At 57.9% G+C, this 23,945-nt stretch overlaps 2 protein-coding genes across 13 annotated transcripts in view; one reads left to right on the forward strand and one right to left on the reverse strand.

The window, feature by feature from the left end:
* Window positions 1–6,455: 6,455 nt before the first annotated feature.
* On the forward strand, window positions 6,456–20,636 carry PODNL1 (podocan like 1). 11 transcript variants are annotated; one of them, XM_065575764.1, is made up of 10 exons: window positions 6,461–7,114; window positions 9,009–9,218; window positions 9,968–10,061; window positions 11,187–11,251; window positions 12,024–12,133; window positions 12,533–12,704; window positions 13,599–13,739; window positions 14,352–15,035; window positions 16,022–16,170; window positions 17,045–20,636. In XM_065575764.1, exons 1-10 carry the CDS (start codon window positions 6,578–6,580, stop codon window positions 17,193–17,195), a joined length of 2,313 nt encoding a protein of 770 aa, XP_065431836.1. In that variant the 5' UTR covers window positions 6,461–6,577; the 3' UTR covers window positions 17,196–20,636. The 11 variants fall into 11 exon arrangements, with proteins under 11 accessions (XP_065431841.1, XP_065431836.1, XP_065431839.1 ...); XM_065575762.1 differs by having other exon boundaries at window positions 6,463–7,114; window positions 8,970–9,218; XM_065575766.1 differs by having other exon boundaries at window positions 6,463–7,114; window positions 12,548–12,704.
* The window catches only part of CC2D1A (coiled-coil and C2 domain containing 1A), a 35,206-nt gene continuing 31,740 nt past the window's right edge, over window positions 20,480–23,945 (reverse strand). For both annotated transcript variants that reach the window (XM_005310668.5, XM_065575755.1), the window contains exon 30: window positions 20,480–23,766. In XM_005310668.5, the coding sequence (XP_005310725.2) occupies window positions 23,746–23,766 (21 nt within the window). In that variant the 3' untranslated portion in view covers window positions 20,480–23,745. The remainder of the gene's footprint in view (window positions 23,767–23,945) is intronic.

Below are 23,945 nucleotides of genomic sequence, written 5' to 3' on the forward strand. Positions count from 1 at the left end.
CGAGACCAAGGGCCCTTGGGCGCAGGGGGTCTCCAGAGCGGGGCGTCTAAGCGGTGCCTGAGAAATACAGGGCGCTGGGCCGTCGTCATGGCGACAGGGTCCATGTGTCCTCAGGGTGCATGAGGCCCAGGCATCCCGCGGTGGTGACAACCCAGCCCTGATATGAGAGATGGTGTAGCGCCCATTGTCACAGCCAACAACATGGCGCCCAATGTGTCACAGCCAACACAGCATGGCGCCCATTGGGGCAACAGCCAACAACATGGCGCCCATTGTCACAGCCAACAACATGGCGCCAAATGTGTCACAGCCAACACAGCATGGCGCCCAATGGGGCAACAGCCAACAACATGGCGCCCAATGGGGCAACAGCCAACAGCCATGGCACCCATTGGGACAACAGCCAACAACATGGCGCCCATTGTCACAGCCAACAACATGGCGCCAAATGTGTCACAGCCAACACAGCATGGCGCCCAATGGGGCAACAGCCAACAACATGGCGCCCAATGGGGCAACAGCCAACAGCCATGGCACCCATTGGGACAACAGCCAACAACATGGCGCCCAATGTGTCACAGCCAACAGCATGGCACCCATTGGGACAACAGCCAACAACATGGCGCCCATTGGGGCACAGCCAACAGCATGGCACCCAGTGGGGCCACAGCCAACAGCATGGCACCCTATGGGGCAGCAGCCAACAGCATGGCGCCCAATGGGGCATCAGCCAAATGGCATGGCGCCCAATGACAATGATAGCCAAACAGTACAGTGCCCATTGGGCGGTGACAGCCAATGAAAATGACAGCCCAGATATGGCACAGGAAATGGCATGGCAACCAAATGTGGTGTGTCCCAACGGCAAAAGCCAAGACGTGGCACGGGAAAAAGGCATGGCACCCAACAGGATGGCAAGTCAATGGCATTGTGCCCAATGATGGTGTAGCCCAAAGACAATGGCAGCCAAACGGCCTGGGACCCAATGGGGCAGCAACCCAGTGGCATGGCCCACAATGGTGGGCAGCCAAATTGTACCACCTTGCTCAATTGGGCTGACAACCAAAGCATGTCGTGATCGATGGTGGTGCAGCCCAATGGTAGGAACAGCTAAACGCCCAACGATGGTGCAGCTCAATGCCAACCAAACGACACTGTGCCCGGTGGGGTGATGCTTTAAACTGTCAGTACATCCCACCCAAATTGTGTCATCGCCCTGCACTGAAACGTCATCAGGCTGCGTTAAAACATCCCCCATCTGTAAAGAGGGAGATTCGTGGATGTTGAAGCCAAAAGAGACCATTTTGATCCGCTGATCTGTCTTCTGGCAGAAAACAGACCGGGGAATCCTACCTGGTGATTCCTGAATCAAGCCCCAAACTTCTGTCTGAGTTTGAGCGTCTCCTTTAGAAAGACATCCAGACTTGATTTATGTCCCCAGGGGAGTTCTGAATATAAATGCCTTCATCTCTGTTGCATTCAGTCTGGTGATGAGCACCACCAAAAAGACCAAGAGGAAACATCATCTAACTGCCTAAAAATGTCATTGCTTCAGCCCAGTGTCATCTCGTCACAACTGAACAGCATGTGAAATCATCTGCATGGGTCATGAAAATGAGGTCTGAAACCATGGATATAAACGATGGGTCACCCATCCCTTGTAGAATCCTAGAAGGCTTGTGATATGCAGCATCCACCATCATAATTTATGCATGACTTAAGTAAATGATCACTGACTTATTTAGGAAGCATATTGAAGGAATCAGTCAGAAAACAAGATGAGAGCTTCCCCCTTCTAATCAGTGTTGGGGTTTTAATAATATTCTGACCATCTCCTGCGTCTTCCATCCAACGCGTTCAAGCACTTTGCCAACATTAATGGACTGAGCTTCACAACACTTCTGGGAGGTAGGTCGGTATGATTAACCCCTTTTATCTCATGGAGGGGAAACTGCAACACAGAGAAGGAAAGTGAATTGGCCAAGATCACAGAGCCTGGGATGTAGCACAGCGCTTCGGACTAACCGCTAGGCCACACTGCCTTCCAGCGCCTGTGATAGAGACAACTCCCTGTGCTCTCACCATTAGGCTTCTCCCATAGCCAGAAGTAGCACCCAAGAGTCGTGACGCTCAATCCTGCCTTCTACCCAGATGTCTTGGCTTCCAAAGCCCTGATCTAACCACTGCAGCACACCGTCCTCCCAGAGCCAGGAATAGAACCCAGGAGTCCTGACTCCAAGTTCTGGCCTTTTGCCACGAGACATTTTTCGCACTATAAATCCTTAGGACCAAATTCATCTCACTTGGCATAAGGAGGCATTTCAGATCTCGGCTCAGCCTTGGCATTGAAATTCACCTGCCAGGAGAGCAGAGGATCAGCGAGGGGGGAAATACCCCGTTCCCCAGATCCCCGGCTCTCTGCAGGACAGAGGCAGAGTCATGACTCCATTCCCTGTCTGACTCAGAAGCTGGCAGGACTCTTAATACACTGGCAAATGGTCAGAATGTGGGAATTGGAAAAGAAAAGCCAGAAAAATATGTTTACAGTTCTATCCCGGCCTTGAGCCAGCCAAACCAGGCTGGAGCCTGGACCTATAAATAGACCTTTAAAACTAGCTTCCAAAGGTCAGCCAGTCAAATACCAGAAATGCTTTTAAAACAGGGGCTTGGGAATCTTGCTACCATTATAGCATTGTTAGTGATGGAAGGCAAGGTAAGTGTTAATCCACTGTTGTGCTACAAGGCATCATCTGATTGCTGCAGGGCTCAGCAAGGGTTTTTTTTTAAACACCTGTATTCCTACAAAGAAGTGGCCATGGGACATCAATGTAAAACTGCTCAGTTGTGGGTCATAGGTTCTATATTGTCCCTGGCTAATGGAGAGTCTCCTGTAGTTCAAGTTGGTGATGGTGATTTTGGAGCAGAGAATCTGAGGTCTCTCCTCATTCATTATATACAACAGAGTGACATCTGTAAAGTCCCAGGGGTGAAAGGAGGCTAGTGGACCAGCGTTACTGGTCTGATCCAGTGCAGCAGGTGTCAGGGATGTGGGACTAAATGGCGTTTTGGCTTAGGGGGTCACATTTTTATAGCGCCTGAGTGACTAAGGAAGCTAAATTCCATTTTCAAAAGTCCATCTGGATTTGCAACAGCGCGTTTGAAGATGATGCGCAAGGGCGGTAGATTATGGGACGGGACAGAGGCAGTTGTGGGCCTTTGACCCCAAATTCCCACAATTCCCTGAGAGAAGTACGGATATCCCACCACGCAGCCTAAAAATGCCCCACAAGGCAGCACACTTGCAGGTGGGACACGTAGGATGCTGGGATGCCTACCCATAATTCATTGCCTTTTTGCCCATACACCCTGATGCCGTGTGTGGCCTCAAGGTGCCAGCACCCATGCGGGAGTGTGCACTGCCAAAATAACTTTGTCAGCGGCAGAGCTATTGCCAGTAAAGTCACTTAACCTTTTAACAAAACCTGTGCAGCAGGAGCTGAGATATTAGAGTAGGTGGATGTTGATCCAATGCACTAGTGAAGCAGGTGTACTAAATTACATGGGACAGTGCTCTGAACGGGTACTCTAAGAAGCTGGACAGAGGCCTAGCTGGATGGATGGTCAGATTGGATATAGCAAATCCATAGTTCCTTCCTGTCCTCTACAGAAAAACGACGTACACATCAGTTTCACGGATCAACCGCTTGAGGAGCAAATTGCAAAGTACACGAACGGCATGAAAGTAAATTAGATTGAAAGAAATTGGGCGTTGCCAATTAGGAGCCAAGGATGATTCTGACCTTGTAAGGAGTTTGGGTACTCCTCAGTTTTGCTTTAAGGATGGTGGGGTTCTCTGTTGTACTTCATGGTGGTACACCTCCACCCCGCTATAACACGACCCGATATAACACGAATTCGGATATAACGCGGTAAAGCAGTGCTCCAGGGGGGCGGGGCTGTGCACTCCAGCGGATCAAAGCAGTTCGATATAACGCGGTTTCACCTATAACGTGGTAAGATTTTTTGGCTCCCAAGGACAGTGTTATATCGGGGTAGAGGTGTATTGGAAATCTGGCCCCATGGCTTTAACAGCTTCAGTGCTTTCCAGTGACCTGGCTTGGTCTTGAGAGTCTGTAATTATAAGAAGTGTGTGGCATTGAAAGAAGAGCTTAAAACACAGCTAAGGCTTTGTAATGATTTGGTTTTGGCAGTGGCTGGAGCACATTCTAGCATCCTTCTTGGATATCAGTTTTTAAGGAATGAAAGAATTGAAGCTGAAACATTGGGTCGAAATGGGACGAGTCTGATACTTTGCTCTCAGGTAGCGCATTTCATCTGCCCCTTCTCGAAGCAGCTTTAAATGAGGTATCGTCATCCCCACATCACAGATGGGGAAACAGAGGTACAGAGAGGTGAAGTGGCCTGTCTGGTGCCCCCAACAGGACAGAGCGAATAGAACCCTACATCCTGAGTCCCCGTCCAGGGCCTAGCCACTGGGCCATGCTGCCTTCTTAGATGGCACACTGTGGCTGGGCCAAGGATGGCTTATGAGAACAAGCCCAGGGCAAAGGCACACTCAGCCACGTCCAGCCTTGCCCAGTCTTGTGATATTTGGTGGTTTTCTTAAAGCTCCAGCTCTTGGAGTCATGTTATTTTGTGAGAATCTCGGCTTTTCTTTTTTAAAAGCCTTCCTATTCTAGCCCGGCACAGCAGAGGAAAGCCTGGAAACATGGCCCTTGTATGACTCAAAAAGGCAAAGGAAAAGGACTCAAACATTTCCTGGAGTTTGAACGGTTGGGGTTGGCAATATTGCATGTGTGTTGTGGAGCCGTGCATGTTACCCCGGACGGGAGGGGGCTCCAGGTAGTGTAGCGCAACAGACATTTCTTGTACTAAGAAGTACTGTAATGAGAACTACCACTAGACGGTGTTCAGAAACATGACGGCGTCGATTCTTGCTGCAGAGGTACCTCAGTGCCCCAGAATCCTTTGCAGTAGTGGCACTTCAGTGTCCCAGAATCCTTTGTGGCAGCTGTCTCAGCACTTCTGAACTGCTAACCCTGCAGGAGGTGCAAAGAATTCTGGGGGCATGTTTTGAAATCTCGAAGCACCAGCTACAGACATATGAGCAGAAACCAGGGGGCCCCTACAGGCAGGGGGAATGACACAGACAAGGGGGGATTGGGAGGAGATGGAAGCAGCAAGCCATCTGGGTCAAGGGGTGCCAATCCGTCTTTGCCTAGAGCAGCATGTAGGGCTGGGTTGGGATAAGCTGTCCTTCCGGCGCTAGAAGAGACAGAAGCCCAGAGATGTGGCCCCACCTCCCGTTGCGAGATCTGCGTGAGGGGCATGAGTTATGAAGGGTTTGGAGCAGAGGGGCCAACAGCAGCACTGAGAACGGGAGCCAGAGAGGAGTTCATCCTTCTGTGTGATGGATGGGCCCAGAGAAATAGCTGCCTTGAATCGAACGATGCTCATTCGATAGTGGGGCGATCGTGGGAGAGGGGGATGGTTTGGGAGCCAATCCAGGGAGTCAGCCCCTGCTCCCTGCAGAGCCCATGGGGCTTGTCCAGACGGGCTCGGAGAAAGCCCCTGTGGTCTCTTGAATTTGCACCCAGCCTGCTGGAAGCAACTGTGTAGCGGCTGACAGCTGGCCGGGTGACAAGTATTTCAGTTACGGTAATTGGCCATTACCACTGACTCCGAAGCACAAACACTGCGATTCCCAGGGAGGTCTTTGAGGCTGGACAAATTACATTCTTCACGGCCCATCGGGAGCCAGCAATGTTACCCCATATGGGAATCAGGCAACGTCCCCTTGCTGGCCCCTGGGCTCTGCCCCTGGATAACTCAGCAACAAGGAATGGGCAGCCGGGAAGCTGAATCCCAGGGTTTGGCGGAGGGGAGGGGGGAATCTGGGAATTCCCACCTCCCATTGGTTAGTGGGAGAAATCTGGGGTCCCTAGTGGGAGCAGAGCCCAGAGATCAGAGACTTGTGGTCTAGTGGGCATGATCTGGGGGCTTATGTTTCCTGGGGTAGGGGCTAGTCTCAGCTTGGTGGTGGTGGTGGTGGGGGGATGTTAGTCCAGTGCTTACAGCAGGAAGACTGAGAGTCAGGACTCCTGGGATCTATTGCTAGCTCTAGGATGGAAGTGGGGTCTAGTGGTTAGAGGAGGCGGGGCTGGGAGTCGGGACTCCTGGGTTCTATTCCCAGCTCTGGGATGGGAGTGGGGTCTAGTGGTTAGAGGAGGCGGGGCTGGGAGCCAGGACTCCTGGGTTCTATTCCCAGCTCTGGGATGGGAGTGGGGTCTCGTGGTTAGAGGAGGCGGGGCTGGGAGCCAGGACTCCTGGGTTCTATTCCCAGCTCTGGGATGGGAGTGGGGTCTAGTGAGGGGATTTTGAGGAAGAACCCCTGACTTCTTTCCAATGCCCTGGGTGACCTTGGGCAAGTCACGTCAGCTCATTATGCCTCAGTTTCCCCCGGGTGATGTGGCAGCGCTAGCACCAAGCCAGCCTGCGTGGAGGGCAGCTTAGCGACTGAGTGCGGAGCAGCACAGGATCGGGGCGTGGGCAGAACATGGCGGTTCCGACCGCACTCAGGAAAAACAAACAGCAACAGTTACGTTTCCCCAGAGTCCTATCTGCCTTTTACATGGTTGGAATACCAGAGCCAGTAAATGTGATCCCTTCCAAACATTTCTTCAGGACCTCTGCCAGCCCCATTATGCAACCCCAATCGCAGCAGACACGAAGCCCCCCTACTTGCCCAGAGCCCGATTCTCCCCCCATCCCACCTCCCTCCCTCGGCTTTGATCAGACTAGAAGACAACAGCAAGCGAAGACACAGCGTCCCGGCTGCAGCTCACGCCCAGGCAGCGCGACAGCTCCTGGCAGGTTGCTTTCTCCGTTTCCTTTTCCAGTGCTCCGGGAGGCGAGCGTGGGGGTGTGTGGAACGCGACTGTTCCTGCGGGGACCATGTGAGGACGATCTTTATTTCGGAGGCGAGGACAGAGCGGCGGGAGTCAGGAGCCCTGTGCTGGTCTGGCTTCAATTAAAGATCCTGGGAAGACTGCAGAGTGGAGCCTGGGAGCCTCGCAGCTGGGACCTGGCTATGGTGAGGGAGAGCTTCGGCTCCGGCGTTTTGGGGACCCAGCGGAGTTATGGCTTGTTGGCGAAGAGGCTCCGGTGACGCCTGCTTGGGTTGGGGAGAGGCGGGTGACTCACGAGGGCAGTTGGGGGCAATCCCACTCTGTGCTGGAGGAGGGAGGAGATCTCCCAGACCCGTGGCACGGGCCAAAAGGGGGAAATCTTATGAGGGATTCATCCCAGCCTTTGGGGGACAGTCTCCCGCTGGCCCTGCCCCCCACCTGCTCTGAGCAGGGTTCATGACCCAGTGGTTCAGCTGCTAGGGCTCTCCTGGTGCGGCTGTGTCCAAGGGGATTCCCCAGGCAAGGCCCAGTGGAGATCCAGCTTTCGACCCCAGGGCCGATTCTCCGCTCTTGGAGGGGAGTGGGGTCTAGTGACTAGAGCAGGGGCCTGGCCTTAAGGCGAATGTCCCCAGACCCTGCAATCAATGCGCCTTAGCCCTGCCCTGCAGGTACAACCCCCCTCCCCCAGTCAGAGCAGAGCTACTGTCAGCAAGGGGCCATTTCCTGCCCGTCAGGCTGGGATCCTGCCCGCTCATTTCACACTCGGCTCCCAAAGGGGAAGGGAGCAAGTGCCCCGGTCCCGGCCCATTTCTAACCACGTCACAGTTGGGTCCCTTTTGGCAGCCTCAGCGGAGAAGCTGAAGACTGAACAGATCCTGCTCTGGTGGGACAGGACAGGAGTGTGTCCGGGCCGCACCTGTTCTGTGGGGGAATCTATCGGAGCCCATCTAGCCCTGCAGGGCCAGTCCCTCCAGGCCGCTTTCCAGGGCTCTGTCCCATCTGGTGTTACCCTCCCTGGGATACCGAACAGAGCTCGTGGGAGCCCTGTAGTGTGTATCTGTCGTTCCACAAATGTACACGTCGCTTCCGATAAAGCGTGTGGCCAGGGAACGAAACAGGCAGTGGGAGAGCGGGGGTTTTTTGTATTATAGTTAGGGTGACTAGGTGTCCGGTTTTCGACTGGAACACCCGGTCAAAAAGGGACCCTGGCGGCTCCGGTTGGCACTGCCAGCCAGGCCGTTTAAAGTCCAGTCGGTGGTGCTGCGGAGCCAAGGCAGGCTAGTCCCTACCTGTCCTGGGGCACCACACTGCGCCCCGGAAGCGGCCAGCAGGTCTGGCTCCTACGTGGGGGGAACATGGGGCTCCGTACACTGCCCCCGCCCCATGGAACGGCTCCACACTCCGCCGTGGAGCCTCCTGTCCCTCCCCGCCTAGGAGCTGGACCTGCTGGCCACTTCCGCGGCACGGAGCAGTGCACCAGAACAGGCAGGCGGCCTGCCTTGTCTCTGCAGCACCACCGCCCGGAAGCCGCCCAGGGTAAGCCCACACCCCAACCCCTTGCCCTGAGCCTCCCCAAACCCGGAGCCCCCTCCTGCACCCCAAAGCCCTCATCCCCAACTCCACCCCAGAGCCTGCCCAGACTGCAGCCCCTGACCGAGATCAGGGCCCCGTTGTGCCAGGCGCTGATGTGTTAATTTACAGATGCACACACCCGTGCACACACAATCCGGCAGCCGGCCTGTGCGGCTGGGGGGAGCCGATCGCCTGCCAGGCCGGCTAAAACAACAACTAAGGCATTTCAGAGCTGCCAAGTGCCCTGTAAACCGACCTGCCTGGATCCCCAGTGGGCCCGGCTCAGTGGGGCCCTTCATCCCCCCGCAGCAGTTGCTGGTGCTCTGAGACAGAGCCTGCATTGATGGGGCCGAGCAGCGCCAGGCCTGGGCTGGTAGGAGCCCTCGGGATCCCCGCTCCGCAGGCCCGCGGCATACAGACGGTTCAGTTCGCTCCGGAATTCACCAGACCCTCTCCCCCTCTCCCCAGCGGCTGAGCTGCGGCTGTCTCCTGGTCCTCTTTGTGCAGATCCCCTCCTTCTGCCTGGTCGGGAGCCAGGATGACAAGGACGCGGCGCCATCCCCCCGGCTCGGCGGGGGGGCCCTGCCCCCAAAGAACACCCCGGGCTGCCCGGCCAACTGCACCTGCCCCTCAGAGGAGACGGTGGAGTGTGGTGGGCTCGACCTGCACGTCTTCCCCAGCAACGTCTCCAGAGCCGTGCAGCATCTTTCTCTGCAGGTAACTGTCCCCGGCCCTGCCCCGCAGTGAACTCGGGAGCCCAGCCAGGGCCAGATCCCAGTTACCAAGGAGGGTCTATAGAGGAACCCAGGAGTCAGGGGAAGCCGGGGGCCATCGGAGGCGGTGCCCCAGGGGTCAGGGGAGGGATAGCTCAGTGGTTTGAGCATTGGCCTGCTAAACCCAGGGTTGTGAGTTCAATCCTTGAGGGGGCCACTTGGGGATCTGGGGCAAAATCAGTACTTGGTCCTGCTAGTGAAGGCAGGGGGCTGGACTCAATGACCTTTCAACGTCCCTTCCAGTTCTAGGAGATGGGATATCTCCATTAATTATTATTATTATTATCTCCATTATTATTATAGGGGGCAGCCGGGGGCCATCGGAGGCGGTGCCCCGGGAGTCAAAGGGCAGCCGGGGGCCGTCGGAGGCGCCGCCCCGGGTGTCGGGGATAGCCGGGGGACGTTGGAGGCGGTGCCCCGGGGGGCGTCCGAGGGTTGGTGGCGGCCGGGGACCGTCGGAGGCAGTGCCCTGGGGGTCGGGGGGCGGCCGGGGGCCATCAGAGGCGGTGCTCCGGGGGTGGCGGGGTGGCCGGGGGCCGTTGGAGGCGGTGCCCCAGTGGAACCACTTCCAGAGCCCAGAGCAGCCCTTCCCTGACTCTCCACCTCCCATCTCTCTCTCACTGCTGCCCTCTGGCCCTGGGCAAACGCCTCCCACTTCCCCAGGGACTGAGGTGAGCGGGTCTCCTTCTGCAGAATAACCAGCTACGGGAGCTGCCCTACGACGAGCTGGCCCAGCTGACCAGCCTGAAAACCCTCAACCTGCACAACAACCACATCATCTCCGATGGTGAGGGAGCCATCGCAGGCAGGGGGCTGGGATGCCATCGAAGGGGGTGGTGCCGTGGGCAGGGGCCGTGCCAACGTGACCTGGGCGTGAGTGTGCGTGTCCAGGGAGAGCTCTTCCCGGCCTCCTATAGAACAGAAATCCCCATGGTCCGGTATCCGAGCCCATCGTCCCTTTATCCTCCTCTCCTTGAATCCCAGAAGGATGCCCTTGCACGCCGTCCCCCCGTCCTGCAGTTTCAGCGGGATACAGGAATTTCCTCCACTTCCACTTCTAAATTCTTGTGCAGCCTTGTCGCATGCTGTTAAACAGCTGCTGGTTCCTACCCCAGAGGCAGCTGCATTTCAGCACTGGTTGAATGATCCCTATGTAGTGTTGTGTGAACCGCTGCCACACTCCACCCCAGATGCAGCTGCATTTCAGCGCTGGGTGAACGATCCCTATGTAGTGTTGTGTGAACGGCTGCCACACTCCACCCCAGAGGCAGCTGCATTTCAGCGCTGGGTGAACGATCCCTATGTAGTGTTGTGTGAACGGCTGCCACACTCCACCCCAGAGGCAGCTGCATTTCAGCGCTGGGTGTACGATCCCTATGTAGTGTTGTGTGAACCGCTGCCACACTCCACCCCAGAGGCAGCTGCATTTCAGCGCTGGGTGAACGATCCCTATGTAGTGTTGTGTGAACCGCTGCCACACTCCACCCCAGAGGCAACTGCATTTCAGCACTGGGTGAACGATCCCTATGTAGTGTTGTGTGAACGGCTGCCACACTCCACCCCAGAGGCAGCTGCATTTCAGCACTGGGTGAACGATCCCTATGTAGTGTTGTGTGAACCGCTGCCACACTCCACCCCAGAGGCAGCTGCATTTCAGCAGCCTGGGAAGATTTTTGGGACCGTTCTAGAAAAGCCTGGTGGGAAGCTGGATGCAAAGCATTCTGGGTAGCTGGATGCCAGTTACAGGATGCGTAGCTCCGTGGGGGAGTGGAAGCAGCCACGGGGCCTTTCAGGGAGGGAGGCAGGGTCTGAGTTCACTAGCTGGATGGAGCAGGTTCACGTCCTGGCCTCCCTTCTGCGCAGGGTGTGCCCGGACTAGGCAATCTCCGCTCTTCTTTCTGCTGCTTTCTAGGCCTCCCGGATGAAGCCTTTGAGTCCCTGGACTCGCTGCAGTACATCTACCTGGCCAACAACAAGGTGTGTGCGCGGCTGTCCTCTGACCCGGTGCGCAGCGTTCACAGCGGCTTTAACGAGCAGGGATGGTGCCAGGGGTTGGTGTCCAGCTAGGTGGAGGGGGCTCTGCACATGTGTGTGTGTGTGAGGGGGATTTCACAAGCTAAACCATGCTGAGTGTGGTCGCCAGTGGGATGGGACCTCCAGGGAAAGCCAAGGGTGCTGCAGGGGGTGCTATGGGTGACTCTGTCATGTGGCACTAGGGGGCAGGGAGCAGATTGGTGGTCTCAGTAGGCGCCGCTGTCCCTTGAGTCCGTGCAGCACTAGGGGGCGCTCCCCTCTGAGTCCGTGCTGACCCCGGGGCCCAGCATGGCACTCCGGGGCGCCGTGCTGCAGGAGGTGCCGCCTTTCAGAGGAGACAGGTCCCACAGGGTCATTAGAGATGCTGACACATTCCCCTCAAGTGTCTGTGCTAACCCTGGTGTGATTCCATCCTGTCTTCCTAACCTCCTGCTGCTGTGCTCATTGGAGAGAGGATTCCTCTCCACTTCCTGTCCTAAACCTTTGTGTGGTGTTCCTGGGCACTGTGAAACAGGTGCTGTGTTCTACCCCAGACCAGATGTTGAGCAGTCCCTGTAGAAACAGCTGCTGCCTCTGACCCCCGAGGTGGCTGCATGCCACTGACCAGTGAAGCAATCCCTGTATAAAGCCTGTCCAGGCCCTCTGGCGGCAGTGGGTAAATCCAGGGCCACACTGATCCGCTAGAATCGGCCCGTCCCCCTTTGTTTTTTCCCAGCTCACGGTAGCACCGCAGATCCTCCCTAGCACAGTGCGCATAGTGGACCTGGCTGCCAACCTGCTCACCGAAGTCTACCCGCTCACCTTTGGGCAGAAAGCCAACCTCAGGTAGAGACGCCATCCAGGCCTCCTGCCTCGGGCACGCGGGAGTCCGACGGACGGGGCCTGCAGCTGTGGGGTGTTTGCTGATCTCAGTGGGTTGGACTGGCTAAGCCAAGCTCTGGGCCTGATTAGTGTGGGCCTCTTCTTCAAGCTGGGTAGGGAGCTCAGTAGGGGGCGCTCTCCCCTCTGTGTTGACCTCACTGTCCCAATGCAGTGCTAGGGGGCGCTGTGCTGCAGGGAGCGGGATGGGGGCTCACTCGGGGGTGCTCTGTCCTTGCAGTCAGTGCTCACCCCAGCATGGCACTAGGGGGCGCTGTGCTGCAGGGCTGGAGGGCTCACTAGGGGGCGCTCTCCCCTTGGGGGCAGGACAGGGGCATTACCCTACCCCAGAGACTCTGGTGTCAGCTCTCCTCCATGCAGGTCCGTGTATCTTCACAACAACCAGCTGACCAACACCGGGCTCCCCTATGACGCCTTCAACGGCTCCGACACCGTCAGCACCATGATCCTCTCCAGCAACCAGCTGAGCTACCTGCCCCAGAACCTGCCCCCTGCGCTCGTCCGGCTCCACTTACAGGTGGGGCAGGGCCTGGGCTCATGACCGGGGTTGGGGGGGGGGGTCTGCCTCCGCAGGTGCTTTGTATAAACCGTGTGGTTGGCCTGGAGCCCTGAGGCATGACACATCCCAAAGCCCCACAGCCGTTTGCCTTTGATATGGGGAGAGGAGGTGTAGGCCAGTGGTTAGAGCAGGGGGCTGGGAGCCAGGACTCCTGGGTTCTCTTTCCAGCTCCGGGAGGGGAGTGGGATCTAGTGGTTAGAGCTGGGGGCTGGGAGCCAGGACTCCTGGGTTCCGTTTCCAGCTCCGGGAGGAGAGTGGGATCTAGTGGTTAGAGCAGGGGGGCTGGGAGCCAGGACTCCTGGATTTCGTTTCCAGCTCCAGGTGGGGAGTGGGGTGCAGTGATTAGAGCAGGGGGCTGGGAGCCAGGACTCCTGGGTTCCGTTTCCAGCTCCGGGAGGGGAGTGGGATCTAGTGGTTAGAGCTGGGAGCCAGGACTCCTGGGTTCTCTCCCCAGCTCTGGGAGGGGAGTGGGAGATAGTGGTTAGAGCAGGGGGCTGGGAGCCAGGACTCCTGGGTTCCGTTTCCAGCTCCAGGTAGGGTGTGGGATCTAGTGGTTAGAGCTGGGAGCCAGGACTCCTGGGTTCTCTCCCCAGCTCTGGGAGGGGAGTGGGAGATAGTGGTTAGAGCAGGGGGCTGGGAGCCAGGACTCCTGGATTCTATTCTCAGCGTGGCCTTTGACTCACTCTGGGACCTTGGGCAAGCCCATCCCCTCTCTGTGCCCCAGCTCTGCCATTCAGATGGCGTCTGGGCTGGGTGGCCTAGTGGTTATCTTGGTACCGTATCGAGGGCAGTCTCCCCCCCAGGCCTGCTGACGGTGTCTGAGGCGGGCTTGGGAGCTTCTCCCGTCTCTAGTGGCCGCGACCTCCCCTCCCTGCAGAACAACCACATCTCCCGGATCCCCAGAGGGGCGCTGAGCAGCCACTGGAAGCTCCGAGAGCTCTACCTGCAGAACAACAACCTGTCCAACCAGGGCATGGACCCTGCCACCTTCAGGTGAGACTGGGGGCGGGAGCTGCAGCGTGGCGGAGTGGTTAGAGCAGAGGAGATGGGACTTCTGGGCAGGGAGGGGGGTCTAGTGGTTATAGCCAGTGGGGCTGGGAGACAGGACTCCTGGGTTCTGTTCTGGCTTTGGGAGGAGGATATGGGTTAGGTGTTAGAGCAGGGGGACTGGGAGCCAGGACTCCTAAGTTCTATTTCCAGCTCGGGGAGGAGAGTGGGGGCTAGTGGTTAGAGCAGAGGGCTGGGCGCCAGGACTCCTGGGTTCTATTTCCAGCTCGGGGAGGAGAGTGGGGGCTAGTGGTTAGAGCAGGGGGCTGGGCGCCAGGACTCCTAAGTTCTATTTCCAGCTCGGGGAGGAGAGTGGGGGCTAGTGGTTAGAGCGGGGGGGCTGGGCGCCAGGACTCCTAAGTTCTATTTCCAGCTCGGGGAGGAGAGTGGGGGCTAGTGGTTAGAGCGGGGGGCTGGGCGCCAGGACTCCTAAGCTCTATTTCCAGCTTGGGGAGGAGAGTGGGGGCTAGTGGTTAGAGCGGGGGGGGACCAGCGCATCAGGACTCCTGGGTCCAGTACAGCAGGAGGCTACGGCACTAGCTGCTCACCCCAAGCCAGCGCCCCGTTCCCCTTCCTCTCTGCAGCAAGCTGAAGAGCCTGGAGTACCTGGATCTGTCTAACAACAACCTGACCGAGATCCCGGCTGGCTTCCCCCCGAACATCGTGATCCTGCACCTGGGCAAGAACCGCATCGGCTCGCTGCCCCGGGACAGCCTGAGCCGGGTGCGCGGCCTGCAGTACCTGCTGCTGCAGAACAACCGCCTGACGGCCGCCGGCGTCCACCCCGACGCCTTCCTCAAGCTGCGCCACCTGCACACCCTGCACCTCTACAACAACCGGCTGGAGCGGGTGCCCCCGGGGCTGCCCCGCCGGGTGCGCTCCCTCATGATCCTGCACAACCAGATCACTCACATCGGCCTGCACGACTTCGCCAACACCTACCTGCTGGCCGAGCTTAACCTGAGCTACAACCGCCTCTACAGCGCCAAGATCCACCGGCTGGCCTTCCGCAAGCTGCGCCGGCTCGAGAACCTGGACCTCTCGGGGAACCAGCTCACCCTCCTGCCCGCCGGCCTCCCGCCCAGCCTCGAGGTGCTCAAGCTACACAAGAACCAGCTCAACTCCCTCTCGCCCGAGCTGCTGGCCAACCTGGCCGGCCTCAAGGAGCTGCACCTGGCCCACAACAGGCTGCGCATCGGCTCCATCACCCCTGGCACGTGGCAGGAGCTGCAGGGGCTCAAGGTGAGGGGGGGGACGATTGCCCTAATGATGTCATTGGAGAGGGCAGTGGGGTCGAGTGGTTAGAGCAGGGGGTTGGGAGTCAGCTTCTATCCCGGCTCTGGGAGGGGAGTGGGTTGAGTGGTTAGAGAGCGGTGGGGTTGGAAGCCAGGACTCCTGGGTTCTATCCCGGCTCTGGGAGGGGAGTGGGTTGAGTGGTTAGAGAGCGGTGGGGCTGGAAGCCAGGACTCCTGGGTTCTATCCCGGCTCTGGGAGGGTAGTGGGGTCGAGTGGTTAGAGCAGGGGGTTGGGAGTCAGGACTCCTGGGTTCTATCCCAGCTCTGGGAGGGGAGTGGGTTGAGTGGTTAGAGGCGGGGGGCTAGGAGCCAGGACTCCTGGGTTCTATCCTGGCTCTGGGAGGGGACATGGCTCGGTGATTAGAGATGAGGCACCAGAACTCCTGAGCTTGTACCTTCATTGCTAGGGTAAAGAGCCCTCTGGCAGCATGGCAATGTCAGACAGGATCAGAACCAATGGCCAAGGAGCCCCTTATCCGGGCTCAGAGAGGATCAGAGCATTAGATGCCTCAGCTGAAGGTGCAGGAACCCCTACAGGGACACTCAGCCCCCCATGAAGGTCTCCTAATAGAGATTGGCTTAAAACCACGAGATTTAATCTCCCTCCCAGAACCGTTCTAACTCCAGATCTCCTTGTCATCCATACAAACATCCAGCCCCCTCTTCGAGTCTGACTGGTCGCAGCCTCATTGACTTCATGTGACAGGGAGTTCCACAGGCTAACAACATGCTGAATGGAGTTTGCTCCCCTCTCCCAGTGTAGGGACTTGAAGGCTGTGATCAAGTCCCCGACCAGCCTGCCCTGCAAGAATCTTGTCCAGAACAGTCAGGCCTGGCAGGGTGTTACCAGCCACTAGTGGCGTAGAGCGAATCCAAGATGCTGGTCAGAACTCTGCTGTTGGCCTGGGTAACCCCGTCCCTTCTGCTCCCCAGCTCCTGGATCTCAGCAACAACGAATTGTCCTACATCCCCCCGGACTTGCCAGAGTCCCTCGAGTACCTGTATCTCCAGCACAACCGCATTGCCGTCATTGGGGCCGAAGCCTTCCACACCATCCCCGACATCCGAGCCATCGTCCTCAGGTAACAGCCGGAGCAGGGAGGTTAGTGCTGGGAACACAGGCAGGCTCCTGCCCTGCCGTCCTGCTGACCGGCTTTCCAGAAGGTGGGGCCAGAGCAGGGGGCTGGGCATCAGGACCCCTTGGTCTCTGTCCCTGGTTCTGGAAGGGGTATGGGGTGAAGGTCAGAGCAGGGGGGGGCTGGGAGTCAGGACCCCAGGGTCTCTGTCCCTGGCTCTGGGAGGGGTGTGGGGTGAAGGGGTCAGAGCAGGGGGTGCTGGGAGTCAGGACCCCTTGGTCTCTGTCCCTGGTTCTGGGAGGGGTATGGGGTGAAGGTCAGAGCAGGGGGGGGCTGGGTGTCAGGACCCCTGGCTCGCTGGAGGTGTGTCTACATTGCAGCTGGGAGCACGCCTTGCAGTGCAGGTAGACAGACTCGCACTAGCTTCGCTGGGGAAAATCCAGCTATGGTGGGGAGCAGGGGCGGTGGCTCCGGCTAGCCCCCGGAGTTGCAACCCATGGGGTTGGGCAGGCTAGGACTCAGGTGGCCAGCCTGAGTCCTGCCAGAGTTGCAACATCCACACGGCTAGCGTTAGCGCAAGAGGTCGCCTGGGTGACCTCGAGCCAAATCGCTGCTCTCTGCACCCCCTCCAGCACTTCAGCAACACTTATGGGGTGGGGAGGGCCAGGCTGGAGCCCAAGTTTGGGCTCCCCGGAGCCATAGAGAATGGGACTGTCCCGTCCTTGCTCTGTGACCTGAGGCCTCTGGTGTTGAGGGGCCCACTGCCTAGGACAGAGTCTTAGGTGCCATCTCCCTGAAGTATTTGGCCAACAAATGCCGTCTCGGGAGGCCTCTTCTTGGCAGAGAATGAAGCTTTTCACCTGTCCTCCTGCTCTTTCAGATCCAACCGCCTGCTGGCTGCCAGCGTGTCTGACCAGGCCTTCGCGGCCCTGAAGCAGCTGGAGGTTGTGGACACTACGGGGAACCCAGAACCCATCAGTATCAAGATGCCACGGGCCGGGCGCTGGCTCAGATCTCACCCAGGCCCCTAACAGGCGGACAGGTCAGCCTGAGCTGGTCAGTGTCTGCCCTGGGCCTGGTTTGTCAGGGAAGCTTGAATAGCAGCGAGGAAGTGAGGAACCGGGGCAGCTTTCTCCTTCTCCAGCTGCGCTGTTCAGGTCCTAGACTGTGTTATCGCTGTGGGCTCGGATGGTCCTGTCAGGGAGCGGCAGCTAAGCAGGGTTCGGCAGGCTCGGTACTTGGACAGGGGAAAATCCAGCTATGGTGGGGAGTAGGGTGGGTGTCTCAGTAGGGGGCGCTCTTCCCTGAGAGTCAGCAGTACTGGGGGTGCTGTGCTTCCGGGAGCAGGGGGCACGCTCCTGCTCTTTCAGCCAACCACAGAATTGGGGTCCTGCCCCTTGGTCAGCCTGGCGACTTCCCCCTTGCACTCTCCACTGGATCAGCCGCTCTTCACCTCTCGTCCAAACCGTCACGTAGCACTGCCATGTTCCACCCCAGAGGTGGCTGCATTTCAGTGCCGGGGAAGTTATTTCCCTCTGTATGTGGGGCTAAATTCTGAGCTGCTCTAAGCAGGGGCGATTCCTCTGAGACCACCAACCAGCTCTGAACTTGGCGGTGCTTTGGGATCGCTTGGGCTGAGAGGAGCTCTGGCAATATCCCCTACTGAAATCCCTCTCTCCTGCTGTCATTTCCTGCAGCCGCCTTCCCTCCCTCCCAGGCTCTGACGCACCACATCCCAGATCACAGCGATAACATGGTTTCAAGATCCTCCCTGAGGCAGCGTTCCAGAGGGATTACGCTGCCTGCTCTTCTGGGCTCCTTGAGCTGCACGGCGCGCCGACACCCCACTGTAGGCCCTGCCCCGGCCTCCTGAGAATCAGCACGTCCCCTCGGGCACTTAAGGCCTCACTCAACTTTAGCCAAGCATTTGAACCAGCCTTACAGGGGACAGGGCTGCTCGCTGCTAGGCCAGCTGGAGGCATGCATCAGCCAGGGCCCGAACTCCAAACCAGCGGAAAGGGACCCTCCCTGTAGATTAGGGACTGTGCGGTGCTTGCAGCATAGGCACCGTAAGGGCTGGGGTCGGGGTCTAGAACCTGCGTCTGCAGGGCTGCCAGGTAACAGACAGCTCCACGCTGCCACCCAGCAGCAGCGCTGATGAAGCCCAAGGAAGGTATTTAAGATACTGGGACGGGGAATGGGCCTGGACCCAGGCAATGGTGCCAGCAGAGCCAGTGGGTGTCTCCATGTCTCTGAGCCACGGGCGGGGGTGACATGTTTTGTGTCCGGTAGCAAAGGACCCCGGAGTGAATGGAATAACCAGGGCCTCTTAGCTCCCATCCCCACGAATGAATCCCTAACAAATCGATTTCATCTGGCCCCAATGCAGGCTAGAGGAAATGACTGTAAGATGGGTGCACAGTTGGTTGAAACCCCACGCTCTAGTAGCTAGCAGTGGTTTACTGTCGAACCGGAGGGACAGAGCTAGCGGGGTCCTGCAGGGCTCTGCCCTGGGGCCGGTCCTAGTCAATATTTTCGTTCATGACTTGGCTAACGGAGTGGAGTGTGCGCTTATGGCAGAGGACACCATGGGAGCGGCTAGAAGCACGTTGGACAGGATTAGAAATCAAACCAACCGTGACTAACTGGAAAACGGGCCTGAATTCAACAAGATGAACTTCGATAGAGTGCAAGTCCTGCACTTGGGAAGGAGATGAAACGCCCAGCGACACACCTGGGTAGGTGGCAGGACAGCAGAAAAGGATCATTCCTCTTCGGCGGCACTTCGGCAGCAGCTCAAAGAGGAAGAGAGGGACTGAGGGACCTGCCCCTGAATTCCCGCCGAAGACCCGGACGTGCCGCCCCTTTGTATTGGCCGCCCCAAGCACCTGCTTCCTTAGCTGGGGCCTGGAGCTGGCCCTGAGGACAGAGCAGAGCACCCAAACTGATTAAAAGGTTTAGAAAACGTGATCTGTGAAGATTAAAACACTGGGTATGGTTAGTTGTGAGACAAGAAGACTGAGGGGAAGCTGGTAGGTCTTCAAATATGTTAAGGGCTGTTCCAAAGAGAACAGCAATCAACGGTTCATGGCAACAGAAGGCCAAGAAGGAATCGTCTTAAGCTGCAGTAAGGGAGATTTAGGTTAGATATTAGGGAAAACTCTCTCTCCAGCTAGTGAAATACAGGACTAGGTTACGGGGGGGAGGTTGTGGCATCCCCATCATTGGAGGTTTTTAAGAACATGTTAGACAAACCTGTCAGGGATGGCCTAGGTTTACTTGGTCCTGCCTCAGTGCAGGAGTCTGGACTAGGTGATCTCTTGAGGTTCCCTCCAGGTCCGTGAATCTAACCAAATCTTCTCCAACTCCCTGAGCTGTTTTAAGCCCGCCAGGAGGAGCTGGCAGCAGGAGCAGGCCGTGGAATGAGTGGTCGCATGCGCGGCGCAGAGCCCTGATAGCACGCCCCCATCAGCAGTACGCAGCTCCTCCGCTTGCATGAAGCACACAGTGACTGCAGCTAATTTGAGAAGCAGTGTAGCCTAGAGGTCGATGTGGGCAGCCGGGACTCCTGGGTTCTAGCCCTGCTCGGTCATTAATTCACTCTCTGCCTATAGCCCTGTCTCTGTGCCTGTTTTAGTATCTGGAAAATGGGGCTAACTCATCCCGAGACAAAGTTAACAGCACTTGGAGCAGGTAAAAGGGCAACGGTGTTACTTACTGGGGTTGCTTCTTCCTAGGCAGAGCCTGGGGCCATCTCCAGGCTGTGCTCAGGTCTCCCCCTTTCAGACCAGGCATGCCTGAGGCATCTAGGTTACCCGTTTGAAGACAGCTCAGGTTGGTATTGACCATGCGGCACTGTCAGAAAACGGTTCGGTAGCCCGCGTGTGCAATCAGCACGGTAGATCTCGGTCCATTTCATGGCGGGTGGGGCAGGCAGCCCCATTCATAACTAGCCCCTTTGTTGGGAAAGAAGCTGAGACTGGAGGAGAACAGTGGGGTCTGGGCGATGCCCACTGCCTGGCTGTTCTGGGGGTAGGACGCCCGTCTCCAGGGCTTTCACCCACACTGGCTTCCAGAGAACTTGTACATTAATTTACTAGAAACACAGCTTGAGCCAACTCCTTCGCTCCACTAACCAAGCCATAGCCCTTGCTGGAGAGAATATCCTAAGCCCAGGGGTCTGGTTAGGTAAGTTCAGTGAAGGATGGGTACAGAGACGGTGGAGGCACAATTGATTTCAGCTGCTCTCTTTCCCCTGGGGGGGGGGGGGGGAAGCTGGCATGAAGGGAAGCCGGCAGAGAACACAAGGACGGAAGAGGTTCCAGAGAGGTTTAATTGGTATCTGTTACAGGATTTCAGTTCAGGGTAGAGCTGGGTTTGGTTTTGTTTTTTGGTAGAAAAAAAGATGTGTCTTAAAAACTTCATATAGATTTGTGGTCTCTCTAAGCACAAAATAAACCAGAACGCAGTCAGTTCCAACATCTCCGCTTTTACATTCGCTCTCGGATTCTCCGGACAGACAGACGCCCCCAGAGCCAGGCACTTACAGCATGTAAAAACAGACCCAGCACCACACAGCTTTACTGGGCTGTGGAATCAGACGAGGAGGATCAATAGACATTAGACAATTACCCATTATCTACTCTTGGGCCAGAGACAGAAAGGTTTAAAATTTGGTTTAAAAGGAAGGTCGGGGGGGGGGGAGGGGGGGAGCTGAGATTGGACCATTTCGACAGCTAATCACCTCATCCATCACCCAGCAGCAGCTCTTTGAATTTGGTTAGTCACAGGGATTAAAGGAATGTTTCTGTTTAAACCAGGCTGTCACTTGCAAGGGGTGGGGAGAATCCGGATCAGCCTAGCACGTCCCTTCACCTCCTGCCAGTGCAGGGGGCAGCGAGTAGTGGTGCAGCCCGGCTAGCGTGCAGAGGCTGCAGCGCGGCTCCACTGGGCTCATCGCCCTTGGCAGTTTCACGCGGCGCTCAGTGCCAGGCACGCAAGGAAGAGCCCATGGCCAAGCTGGGCCGGAGATGCCAGCGAGAGCTGGGCACTGCAGGAGGGAGAGAGATCCAGGGGGAAATCCCAGCTCCACTGAAGTCAAGGATTTCAACCCCTCTGGCGTTTGGGCCTGTGGGTCAGTGGGACTCCCGACAGCTCTGAGGAACGGGACAGTTCCCCGCCTCCCCCCCCCGCAGCTGCTTGCTTGTGCGATAGCTCTGCCGCTCCCCTCTGGCTCAGCTCCTGTTCAGGCAGCTCAGAGCCGGAGGTACCTTTAGTTGCCCCCAGCTGCAGCCTCCTAACGAGCATGGGATTTTTGAAATCAACCATTCCCAGCCAGGGTATCCCGAGCCCTGTCCCACGCCCCTGCCAGGGCCTGACGAGCGGTTGAATACGTTCTCTTCAGCTGGTTCACTGGAGCCAGGCGCCAAGGGAGAAGGGCAGTAGGGTGAACTGCAGATGTGTTTCACCCTACTGCCGTAGAGCGAGAAAGCCAGGCCCGTGTGTGCAATGGGCATGGGAGCGAGACAAGCGGCCAGAGAGGGGCTTTCGCTGCAGGTTCCTCTGTGGCCACTACCAGTAAGTGACTGGGGTCTAGTGGGACATGCAGGGCGAGGGGGATCTTGGACAGCACTCAAAGTGGGGCCCGTTAGCCCTTCTGGGTGGATCAGGTAAGTAGCGAGAAATAGCCCTATTCTCCACTTCCCCAGCCTCCTTAAAGCAGCAGGCCCGTGACAGGGGTGGCAGTTCACAACGTGTACCACCCTCCCCAGGCATCCTCTGCCTGGAGCCCTGCGAAGCCTGAACAAAGCAGCGTGAGCAGCTGGGGCCTGCCGTCCCTGGGGGAGAGGTGTGTGCAAAGTGCATTGGTGCAGGGACCCCTCCGTGCAAGATGAGCTGTGACCAGAGTGCAAATCGGGGGTGGGGAGAGGGTCCCCATTTGCCATGCTGGGGAGGAGGGGGAGGGAGCATCTTTAGTGTCATCTAGTTCGGACAAGGTGCGGAAGTCTTAGTGGGTATTTACACGGGAGCCAGTTCCGGACGTTGGGGCAGCTGCTCGGATCCACACTGAGGCGCCTTTCGCTCCCTGGGATCGTCCCGGCCGTGGCTGGAGGAACATGTCCTCCCTTCGCCTGGAGCCCTCGGGAGCCCAAGGCAGTGCCACATTCACACTCGCCGCGTCCCTGCTCTGACTCCTGAAAGCAGCTTCCCGCCCCGGTTCTCACCCTGCTGGGGGGGGCGGGGGGTCTCAGACAGCGTCTCGGGGCTATGGAAAGGGGTTTCTGCCCATCTCTGCGCGCACAGCCCCTGCCTCCCACAACGCAGGAGCTCTGGTGATATGGGCTGGGGAAGGGCGCGGGGGGCGTCCAGGGACATGCGTTAGTCACACCACGCACAGTCTGTCTGTGTGACGCTGTCAGGCACTGGAGCCGTCCCCGGGAGATGGGACAGGGGCACTCCACAGGAACAGCACCAGAGAGTGGATTAGCTGAGCGACGGATAAATGCCCCCCTGCCCGGGGCCTCCCTATCTTCTGGAGGGGGAGCACAGGGCAGCGCTCACAGGTCGCAGCCTTCGCCTGGCCCACGGTGGCATGCAGTACAAAGCCCCCTTATAAACCGGTGCCCAAAAGGACAGCACGGATTGCACTTTACCAAGGTAGGGGGGAAGGGGGGGGGGAAGAGTGGCTGTACTCTAGGCTGGCCTTGAACCCTGCTCCAGCCGGCACCGGTGCCCCATGACAGGCAGGGAGTTTTCCCACAGAATTCAAGCCCAGCTCCCGCCCAGGGTCAGACCGGGCTCTGAGGGACAGGGCGGTTTCCCTTTGCACCAGGTCGTGCCTGGACTAGGACGGGGACCTGTGGCTGAGAACAGGGTGCAGCAGCCACAGATCGACCCCAGGCCCCCGTCAGACGGTGCTGAGAACAGGCCAGGGGCTAGCGTAGACGGGGGATATTACAGGTAACGGCCTGCACAAATGAAGAGTGCTGAGCTTGCTAAGGGGAGACGGGACCTGCGGTCACCACCCATTTGCCACAGGTATCTGCCCTAGTGCAGGCCCAGCCCTTGTGGAGACAAACCCTGCTGTAGTTTGGCCTAGTGAAGACAGTGCTCTCCCGCTAAGCCTTTTAGCAGGCGGCCAGCAGAGCCGGGGACCAGGAGCGGGGTGGCCTCTAGCACCTGTGCGTCTCGGTGAGCAGAGGGGCAAAGTGATTGTCACATGATTGTCTGGCTCGTCTCCCTGTGGGGCATCATGCACCTCGGGGGTCGGGGTGGGGCTGTTCGGGGGGGGGAGGGGTGAGGTCAGGGCCTGAGCTCACTCCTACCACCAGAGTGGGGTGGGGAAGGGGCACAAGGACGGGGCACAAGGACAGCACCCTCCCTACACTAGCAGAGGATGCGAGGTCAATTTCAGGGCCTTTCCCATCCCCTCAAGTATATCTCCCGCCCTCGGCAGAAAGGAACTCCACCCCTCCCATTAGTGTCTGCCTAGTTTCTCCCCCCTGGGGTCATGGAGGGAAGAGGAGTGCAGTGTATGAGGGGCAGGCCATTCTGTCCCAGGCCTTCACAACACCAAGGGCTTCATCTGCGGAACTTCTGAAGCTGGAAGAGAAAGAGACACGTGGGTATTTGAGTGGCAGCCCCTGGGGCCATGTGGGGCAGGGCAGGGAAGGGACAAGCAGCACGTAACTCGTGGGCGGGGTTACAGGAACCGCCTGAGGGAGCTAACGCTTGCACTCGGGACCCCTGAGATCCTGGGACTGCAGGAGAGATTTGGAGCT

Source organism: Chrysemys picta, chromosome 22 (genome assembly GCF_011386835.1).
Source record: "Chrysemys picta bellii isolate R12L10 chromosome 22, ASM1138683v2, whole genome shotgun sequence".
Classification (NCBI taxonomy): domain Eukaryota; kingdom Metazoa; phylum Chordata; order Testudines; family Emydidae; genus Chrysemys; species Chrysemys picta.